General features: G+C 39.1%; 1 protein-coding gene across 1 annotated transcript; it reads right to left on the reverse strand.

The window, feature by feature from the left end:
- Positions 1–455: 455 nt before the first annotated feature.
- On the reverse strand, positions 456–6,768 carry LOC103439048 (B-type cell cycle switch protein ccs52A-like). Its single transcript, XM_029098421.2, has 10 exons — positions 6,106–6,768; positions 5,868–5,990; positions 5,538–5,642; positions 2,871–3,050; positions 2,548–2,610; positions 2,258–2,452; positions 1,681–1,782; positions 1,526–1,588; positions 1,348–1,416; positions 456–924 (listed from the first exon to the last, which is right to left on the reverse strand). The coding sequence occupies exons 1-10, from the start codon at positions 6,613–6,615 to the stop codon at positions 871–873; spliced, it is 1,464 nt and encodes a 487-aa protein (XP_028954254.2). The 5' UTR covers positions 6,616–6,768; the 3' UTR covers positions 456–870.
- Positions 6,769–10,779: the final 4,011 nt, after the last annotated feature.

The raw sequence follows: 10,779 nt of genomic DNA on the forward strand, positions 1-10,779 counted from the left end.
AGTTCCCTTGTAAAATTAATCTACCAATTCTAGAGTAGTTTAAATTCCGTAAACAAAATTGCGTTAAACATTCAAATCTGCATCTCACCTTTCACGAAGTTGCACATGCTGTCATTACGAATCACATGGTGGCGATTCAATCTACAGCCAAAGATCGGACGTGTGTTAATCCTAACAAAGGAGAAGGTTCTGATTTGTCAAACATTGTGAATTATATGGTTAGTGGTCCATTGGTTTAAGGCAGCTCTATTTGTGAGCCCTTGCATGACGGCGGAAGTTCAAATCCTGTCGGTGGTTAATCTAACCTCTAATCTAACAAAATTCAACGTTTGACCCAAATAGATAAAAATAATCATAGAATTCTATCTGATTTCACAGCGACTGATGGGAGAGCCTATATTAATCGAACACGTCGAAGGATTTCGCACGTGCAAACGCGATAACACGAACTAGAGTTGCAAAATCAAATCACCTAATTTTCAACTAAAATGTGAAAATAAAATTGCGATCCATTTACAAAGAATGTGAAGTAAACTTACATCACAATGACCCAACTTATCTCCCAGCGTATCCTCCTCTTTAAATATACAAAGTACGGGCGCACCGAGAAGGTGAGAATAATTGATCACAACCCACCTTCTATACATTATATATAGTAGGCTACTTATGTGGGAAACGAGAGTAACAATCGAAACCCGACCAAACCCATCACTTCATCTCTCGTCTTAGCCTTTTGAGGTCCCGGCATAATCTATGCTCGTCTGTGATATCATGTCAAAAAGGAATGACATCGTCCTGATGTTCGCATCCTCAGGCGGTCTGAGCAACAGTGAAGGTTGCCAAGTCAGTATATTGACGTCATGTACAAGGTCACCGGATGATGGTTCTTCCAAGAGATGATGCTCCAATTTCACTTTCTGTGTTCTGCAATAACAGTTTCATTCATATGACATGAGTTGTATTCCTCTTCAGCGCGAAATAGATTCAAGGGTAGAGGGTATGAAAGGGAACAGCTAGAGATGCAATTTAGTCTCTGGTTCAACCAATTTCACTTCACAATATATAACGTAAGATAACGTGATTATAAGGTATAGAACACAATTGTTACGCGATATCAGGGAAGGAAAATAATCAATGCTACTAAACTACCCTTGTTTTTCTCTAATGATCTTACTGATGAGCAACTCCTATGAACTGTAGACTTTACAACGACAGAATAGGAGTTCTTAAGGAAGCATAATCACTTATGTATCCTTTATAACCTAGTCTGATAACTTAACAATTAAGGAAGAGCTATTAACCAAATTGTTTGCGTTAAACATTCCAATCAAGTATTGAGTCTTTTACCTGGGACTTAGGGGAAGGAAACACGTTCCAAAATCTTAGTGTTTCATCTCCTGCTCCAGTAACAATTGTCTGAAACAATAATCAATATGACAGATCAAAATATGCCTAACGGAATGAAAAGTAATTTGCATAACCATAAAAAAGGGGTAAGTAAAATCAGAAGGAATTGGGTAAGAACCTGTCCATCAGGCGAGATGGCAAGATAAAGAACTCTGTATGAATGGCCCGTAAGAGTTGCAAGCTATATCAGCAGAAGAAGATGAAAAATTAGCAAAGAAAATAATGATGTTTTTTGGTTACGACCAAGGGGAATTGACAAGACTTTTTTTTTACCTTTGACATGGTGGGATATCTCCAAACTATTATCTGATTTTGGGAGTAGCCATGGGTGCTGACTAGTTCATTGACATTTTTCGACCACACAAGATTGCATACCTGCAGATATAGAATGGATACAAGTACAGCCTAGCATTGTTATCAGAAATAGGGAGGGATTTCAGTCACCAACTAAATTCATATCTATGAACTGAATATATCAATATCATCACAAATGAGATGAACCCAAATTTTTTTCCAGGTGAACTAGTTTTTCTTTTGATTTAGCCCCTATATGAGATACACAACGAAAGTAACTGGATTCAAGTTGCGAATGTTTTAACCCGTTTCCTCCCTTTATAATTACATGGAAAAGGTGAAATGTAAAAAAAATAAAAAAAATAAAAAAACTGCCAATTTCCATCACTTATTATTGGCGAAACTCACTAGAAAATGAACTATGTTAAGAAACAACAAGGTTTATAACTATTGAAATAATGAATTTCACTGCAATCAGTCCAGGTTCTCTAAATATTCCTCATCGGGAAAAGCTTCCTAATTGCATGCATGTTCAAATAAGCAACAAGCTGTTCACCTGACTTCCAGTGTCCATGCAGCTCAAATGCGAGTTGGTGGTTGTATTCCAGAAGCGAATACATCGGTCTGCAGTTCCTCCCCCAGACGCAAGAAGCCCATGAAGATGGGGAGACCATGCAATAGCTTTCACAGCTGCAGTATGCTCACAGTATTTGAGCACCGGTTGAGTTGAATGTTGATTCCAAACAAAAAGCTGTATAGCACGTTATCGGTTATGAATAGGTAGCATGACCAAATTAGAATGCACAAAACATAAGTCGGACTGAAAGAAAAATTTCTATAACATACCCTATTATCATTCCCGCCTGATGCCAGCTCACGGTTATCATAAGACCACTTCAGTCCGCAAACCTAAAGGACAATCATATGATCTTTAGGGGAAGAAATATGAAAATGAAAAAAAATATGGTATGCAAGATACATGGACCATAACATGACAAAAGACAAACGGCATGTTACACGAAGGACAAATTAGAAGAACAAAGGATTAGAATGAGTAACATTGAAAGTTGTATCTGAAAGTACAGTGGAAATCCAAAATTTTAAAACCATCAGTTTCTTGTAGAACCAAGAAGTTCAATCAAATTTAACATGAACTATAAGATTCTGACCTCTGACTTGTGTCCGGAAAGTTTGCTAACAAAATCTTCCTGAGCACGAATATCACGTTGAAGAATAGTCTTGTCCCGGCTACCAGAAGACAGCATAGATGAACTCCAGGCTAAGGCCCCAATGCGTAGTCGATGGCCCTCCATAGTTCTTACCCTCCTACAGTGTGATGCATCCCATATCTACACAGTAGATAACAAGTGCATCAGCCAATTATTCAGCAGCATATATACAATATAAATTGGGTTAATCTCTGTTTACTACCCTGAAGTTTCGTGGTTTTCAACATTTGACATGAAGTTTTTTTCGTCCCAGAGTCATACCTAAAGTGTTAATTTTGGGACAGTCTCATACATCCGTTAGTTTGGCTATTAAGTATTCTGTTAACTGATGACGAGGCGTCCATGTAGACAATGACTGGGCGCCACGTGTTAAGAAGGATCTCACGTGGATATTAAAAATTAAAAATCAAACATTAAAAAATAAAAAAAATAAAAAATTACAAAAAAAATAAAAAGCTGTCTTCTTCTTCTCCTCTGCACCCACCGCACATCCATCCTTCCCTCCATTCTCCCTTCTCCCTCCCTTCTCCCTCTGCACCCACCGCACATCCCTTCTCCCTCTGCACCCACTGCACATCCCCTCTCCCCCAACCTTCCTTCGCCACCAAAACCAGTCTCCCCCAACCCGCACCCTCCCTTCCTTCTTCCCTCAGATCCAACCCTGACAAGTCCATGTGCGACCCCGCGAGCTCCAACCTTCCTTCTTCCCTCTGTAAAAGACGTCCCCGAGAGCTCCAACCTCGACAAGCCAAAATCAAAACAAATCAAAATCCATTCCTATCCGTACTTCCCCTTTCATTTTCCCATCTCCATCCGAATACTTCTCCTTCTCTTGTTCCCTTACCCTGCCGTTGTGGATCCCTCATTCTTCCACTTTCTCCCATTTCCCAAAACTCCACCATTTTCTTCTCCACAGATTTGATTAACTTTTTTCTTTTGTTTTGCTTGACATTTGATTAGAGGCTAATCAAATTGATTAAGGGCTAATCAAAATTGATTACAGGGTGGAACGGAACGAACTTGAAGGAGAAAAATGCAGCGGAGCCTGAAAAGTCCGTCAGTTTTCTAGGTCTGTTTGGTTTCTTTGTTTTTTGCTTCTGGGTTTTTGTTTGGATGGTCTGAAAAATTAAATAGTAGGATTGAAAAAGGGGGGGTGGGTTTAGTTTTCGTGATTAGGTTTTCGCAAGTTCCAAACCTTGTTGCATTTTGTTTTGGAAGTTAGACTTTTGTGTTGGTTTTCAATTGATTGGGAGCGTTGCTATAAGGTGCAATGGAAGCAAGTAATAGAATGGTCTCGAATTGTTTACGTTTTGTTTTGGATCTGAGGGAAGAAGGAATGGAGGGTGTGGGTTGGGGGAGAGGGTGTGGGTTGCAGAGGGAAGAATGAAGGTTGGGGGAGACTGGTTTTGGTGGTTGGAGTGAGCTTGGGGGAGAGGGTCTGGGTTGCAGAGGGAAGAAGGAAGGGAGGGGGTTGGGGGAGGTAGAAGACGGGTGGGTTGGGGATTTTTTATTTTTTATTTTTTTAGTGTTTTTGTATTGTTTTTAATTTTTTAATATTGAAGTGGGTCCATAATGACATGTGGCGCTTAGTTATTGTCCACGTGGGCGCCACGTCATCAGTTAACAGAAGTTCTAACGGAAAACTTAACGGATGTATGAAACTGTCCCAAAATTAAGACTTGAGGTATGACTCTGGGATGAAAAGAACTTCATGTACCAAATGTTGAAAACCACAAAACTTCAAGGTTACAACAGAGATTAACCCATATAAATTTCACATGTCTAAAAGTAAAAAACTCAAATGAAAATAATCAGACAAAATTGGTGGTAGATATGAAATTCCTGTTATAATACTGCACAAAAATCAGCCCACAAACTCCTCCCATGAAACTGCGTTGAATATCCAATTTTAACATAAGTTACAATCCTAACCTGATTATCGTATACACTGTGATCTGGTTCTAACCAAGGCCGGACACAGAGGGCATGTTACAGATAACCAGATCACTAGTCAAAATTTTATTCATGTTTGAATAATTGTGCAACCTATCAAACTAACGGAAGTCACAAAACCAGATGATTGAGTTCAGACTCGCATAACCAAAACCCGTCACAGACTCACAATGTAATGAGCAGGGTATGGAGGTTTCAATTAACCTATTCCTATTCCTATCGAAAGCCACGTAGGGAATCTGGTAAGCAAAACAATACTTGGGGATTCTAGAATGAGTAATAGATAATGTCTAATTTTGCCCCATCAACATTTGATATGATGTGTTGGTGGGACTGTCTGCACCACAGACCAGACAGGAATATGCAGCTAGACAGGACCTTGTTACTTGCATTAGTTAGTCTACATTCTAATTACAAAACTTTTCCACGACTTCTGCGGTTCATATAAGTATTTCAAGCATTATGTTGTTTGACGATCATCTTCTCAATATTAAAGTCACAAACTTGTTGCTCAAACACCTAGATTGTGAATGTTGTTGCAACTCCACTTGTAATTCCACTTTGCAATATCAGAAATATAAAAATAACATCTAAATTTCAAATCTAAGAATGCAATGTGTCTATCAGATGCGATCAGGTACCAGTATCTCTTACTTGGACTTTTCCATTGCTAGTTCCAACCGCAAGATGAGTTCCACGTTGAGCCCAGCCAACGGAACAGACACTATCATCAATCCCCAAGTCACATAACTTAGTTACCTGCAAGTAACATCCAATCATAAAGTAAAAAAAAGAAAAGAAAATCACATTGGCACAGACTCAAAGTGATCAATTTCATAAATACACCAAGAAAAACACACATAACACGATCGAAAACAGTTACAATCATACGTGACTTGTGACATCGAAAAACATACAGTTTGCCTCAAATTACAAAAACAAAGTTAAAATTAGAAGGACAAGCAAAATAAAGCAAGAGCTCACCTTGCTACTACAAGCATTCCATAAATAAACACAATTTCCCAACCCAACGGCAAGTACATTGTGCGAAGACCAGTCGACAAGATTCAGATAGAAATCATCTTGCAAAGCAGGTGCATCCAAAACCTGAACAAGAAACAAAAGTTCCATAAAACTAAAAAAAGAAAGAAAAAAAAAATCACAAAATTCAAAATCCAACCAAACTCAAATCGGCAAATGACCAGAAATTGATAAAATTCACCTTGTAAGGCGACCGAGGGACCTTCCGAGGAGCCTTGACCGGGCTATGGTGAGCCCCAGTGACCACATCGTCGAACCCAAAAGGGGAAAGAGAGTGCATTGACGGGCGAGTCTCGGTCTTGAACCGGAAGATGTTGGGACTAGGCGGGTTCATCTGAATTGCGCTCCTTTTCTCAGGCGTCGCCGGAGGGACGACGCCACGGGCGTCAGGGCCAAAGAGGGCAGCGCGTAGGAGAGTGCCGTAGGCGCTTGACGAGTCATCGCGGCCCTCGGATGGAGTATTGGAGATGTCGAAGAGGGGGAAGTTGGAGCCGGATCTACTGGGGATGAACCTATCGGAGTAGATGGTCCTGGACGGCGATTGGTGGTGGTTGAAGTTGATCAGGCGGTCGATGTGCCGAGATGGGGTTAGCGATTGGAGGGCCTGAGGAGTGCGGAGCATTGTTGGAGGCGTATTGAGCTGGGAGGAAGACGACGATGGGGTTCTCGGTGGCGCCGTGGGATCGTCCATAGAGGATCAGTGTGTGGGTGTGTGTTTGTTGTCTCTCTGTCTGAGAGAGAAGTATTTGGGATGAAGATGGAGAGACAGGAAAAAGGAGAGAGAGAGAGAGAGAGAGAGAGGAAGGGAGGAGAGAGAAGGGGTTGATGCGTTCTGGTAATTTTCCCGGGAAAACCAGGTAAGAAAGGGGATAAATTATCCCGGGAAAATCATAAGGGGGTTATTGCGGTGCGTTTGGTAACAGGCTTTGGTAAGTCCTATTCGCTCTGGATACTGTTAAAGCTTAAGCACTTTTACCAACTTTACTTTTTTATTTTTTTATTTTTTATTTTTTATTTTTTTAAGGCAAAATTGGATTGAGTTTTGACCATATTTCAAATAATGCTTAGTGTCACATCTCGGCCCGGGCCCCCATCACATTTAGGGCTCGACTCCATCGTAACACGATATTCTCCATTTTGGGTCCCGACCACGCCCTCATGATTTTGTTTCTGGAAACTCACACGAGAACTTTCCAGTGGGTCACCCATCATGAGATTGCTCTTGGGCGAACTTGCTTAACTTCTGAGTTTCGATGGAACCCGAAGCCAGTGAGCTCCCAAAAAGCCTCGTGCTAGATAAAGATGTGAATATACAAATAAGACTTACATAATCCACTCCTCTTGGCGATGTGGGATGTTACACTTAGAATTTGGATATAAAGTTTGTCTTCCCTATAGAATTGATAATCTACTTTAATCTGATAAAATTGCAGGAAGCTCAAATGCATAAAGAAGATTAGTCTCGCTTTACTACATGTAAGACCATCTCTAATGGAGAGGGCTAAACCCTAAAAGTAAAAAAATGGTCTGATTTGTCAAAAAACTCATATTCAACTATTGGCTACGCTATAATTCTATGGAGTTTACCAAACTATTATTTGGCTAAAGAAGCATCAGGTTGGCCAAAGGAGGATCATGCTAGCCAAATGTAGACCCCTCTTAGCCTTTTTTGGAGCCCAACTCCTCAGTTGGAATAATTGGTTCAAATTCAACGACTAGATTTAAACAAATTCAACAATAATTTAACTAAATTAACCAATAAATTTAAAGTAAACTTAAAACTAATAAATTATTAAGGGGGCTATGTATAGCCCATTCGGTTGGAGATAATATATGAGTATGGCCTAACACTGTTCATTTAAAAATAATTTTTTAGGAGGCTATAATTCTAGACGAGACTCTATTTAGCCATTTTGGTTGGAGATGATCTAACATGATATGAATATTGCCTTAAGTCATATCACGTGTAAGATAGAGCTTAAAATGAAAAGGTCAACCACACAAGAAAAACTATATATCGCTAATTTATGAAGAACCTCTTGACTTTATCAAGCCACTTAAGATTACAGGTATACAAAATGTTTGTTATATGAAGGGTTTTGATTGTACGTTTATATATGTTGTGGTGTAAAATGTTTATTTAATTTTTAATATATTAGCCACGTTACACTTATGTAATTATGTTTTAGGATCATTTATGCTTTGTATTCAAGGACATGGATCGGCATAAAAGAGTGGCACACATGAATTAAAATTTAATTTAGGATTTGAATTGTTCAATTACTTGTGTAGGAAATTCATTTACTTGTATAGGAAATTGTATGAATTTACATACAAGCTAAAGGTAAATATTTATGTACAATTCTTTGGTATGGTTAATTTTTTATATTAAGAATATTGATTGCTTTATGATGCTTTGTGACGACCCATCCCTATTTTTTATATAATTTTCTCCTTGAGTGTGTAAAATGACAATTATACCCTAGTTGCCTAAGTGACGTGGATGTACATATGCAGTTTTACATTATTTTTATCACTAACCTTGTTCACCAATTATTTTAGTTCCTATTTTCCCAAGCCCAATCAGGTACCCTCTCTCTCCTTCTCGCACCTTCTTGTTCCTTCTCGCACTTGAGACACCACCACAACACAACCATCCCCAAATCATTACAGATCGAACTTGCAAATACCACCATCGTACTCATCTCGACCTCACGAACCCAGTCGTACCATCTGATCGACGAACGGACAAGTTTTAACTCGCAAACTCGGAAGCTCCAACTTGGTCGAGTTGGTATCGCCATGATCCCAATAAGATTTCAAGGTTTTGGGACATGAGTAAGCGTCTACGCAACTCCCTAAGGACCCTAGAGTAAGTTTGGAGTGAAGTTGACGTTGGAACAAGTGAGTTTGAGGAGTCTTAGTTTTCGCTAGAACTTTCAAGGGATTTTCAGACTGTTTTTCATTTGATTTTGGACTTTTAAGAGGTACAAACTTGTTCTACTCCTCAAGAGCTTTTAATCCATATAAATTTCATGGATTTTGGTTGAGAAATGAGCTAGATATTAAGGTTTGAAGATTTTCCCAGAATCCGGCGAATTTTCCCTGAAACCGGTGAACTAGACGGCGGTGAATTTAACCGGAGAAGGCAAGGTATATTTCATTAAAGTTAACGGAATATTCTAATGGCATCAGGTAACGTCGTTACCATTTAACGGAATATTCCGTCTATTATGACGGAATATTCCTAACATCCGTTAGGGTTTTCGTCGCGTATGCCGTGCATGTGCCTACGCATGGCCGTGGGTTGGACAGCGCGTGAGGGCGCGTCCGGCCTCTTGTCGACGAATGGTTTTTACATGCGGGTCCGTGACTTCGAGTAGAACATTTTTGTATATTCAAACCTTCCATTTGAGCAAACCATTAGAAGCTATTTTTAGATTTTTGTGTATGTGCTATTTAATTAACTAAAAATAGTTGTTTCGTATAAAGGGGAGACCTACCCCAAGGACGAACGTAGTCAAGCGAGGTTAGGGGGCTACGATCCTTCGACATATCAGTGAGTGGGCATTTGTTTTTGCATATGTGTGTGTATATATATATATAACCTTCCAGAAATGTTTTAAATTGATTATGCATAGCATGCCATGATTTAAATGCATTATATTTAAATATTGCATTATGATGAGAATTGTGATTATGTCAAATGATCCTACAGAGGCGCAAGTAAGTTCAGGTGAGTTATTATGTGGTTGAAATGATTGAATTATATAAGCATGCATGATCGGATCATATTTACATATATTTTTACTTCAAATTCACTCGTCTTTTCTTAGTTAGTTTCTTATATTTTCGAGCTATTTACGTTATTTTCGTGTTTATAGGATTTGTTATGCAAAGAAAATAAAAATGGCACAAATTAGTTTTAAATAGTAAACAGAAAATTGTGGAACACGGGTGGACCACGAGAAAAATAATGGAGAGCATAAAATATATATATATATATATATATATATATAATATATATACATTTATAATATATAGATATATATATAAATATAATATATATATTTATATTTATAATGGGATGTTGAAATGGAATAGGGTTGGTGAGCACTGACGGGAAGAATAAAAGAGGGAGACAAAAGGCTGCCTTGCGCAGCCTGAAGGCAGAGAGAAAAACGTGAAGAGGAGAGGAAAAAGGCTGCCTTTGGCAGCGTGAAAGAAAACCAGGGGGGAAAGATCAGAGCTGCCATTTGGCAGCTGGGGCGAGAAGAAAGAAAACCAAGAAGCAAAGGAGCTGCTTGGCAGCTCGGCAGAGGAGGAAAACAAGCTGCTTGGCAGCTGGGGGAGATGATAGGCGCGGAAAAGAACAGCTGCCTGGCAGCTAGTTGGAGAAGCAGAGACTGACGAGACTGGCAGGAGGCAGGATGCAGAGAGACTGACGGAAAGCAGCAAGGCTGCCTTGCAGCGTGAGCCTCGGCAGGGGTTCAAAGGCACGGACAGACAGAGCACTGAAGCACTCTCCTCTCTCGGTTAAATCTTTCCAAACTTATATTTTATTTCTGTTTTAATAATGTGTAACTAAATTTATTTTGGCTAGAGGTTAATTCAAAGCCATGAATATATTTGTAATATGAATTGATTACCTTCAGTTGTGATTTCTGAGTTGTGATTTAATTTGCTTAACTGCTTGATTTATAACTTATTTTTGTATGTCGATTAAGGATGCATACTTAATTTACATGCATGAATTTGATGCTAGAATATAAGTGAATTTCACCTAATCGTTATGAACTTATATTCACAAGTAGTGAAGGTTGCTAGTCACAATCACGTTAAGTAAATTCTTGGC

This window comes from Malus domestica, chromosome 06 (assembly GCF_042453785.1).
Source record: "Malus domestica chromosome 06, GDT2T_hap1".
Taxonomy (NCBI): Eukaryota; Viridiplantae; Streptophyta; class Magnoliopsida; order Rosales; family Rosaceae; genus Malus; species Malus domestica.

What these genes read in the sequence shown, in the direction of transcription:
- LOC103439048 (XM_029098421.2), bottom strand. Translation starts at nt 6,615, where the DNA reads ATGGACGATCCCACGGCGCCACCGAGAACCCCATCGTCGTCTTCCTCC. An exon ending in TTTCCGGACACAAGTCAGAG is followed by an intron (nt 2,611 to 2,870) that starts GTCAGAATCTTA and finishes ATTGTCCTTTAG; the next exon opens with GTTTGCGGACTGAAGTGGTC. An exon ending in GCATGGACACTGGAAGTCAG is followed by an intron (nt 1,783 to 2,257) that starts GTGAACAGCTTG and finishes CTATATCTGCAG; the next exon opens with GTATGCAATCTTGTGTGGTC.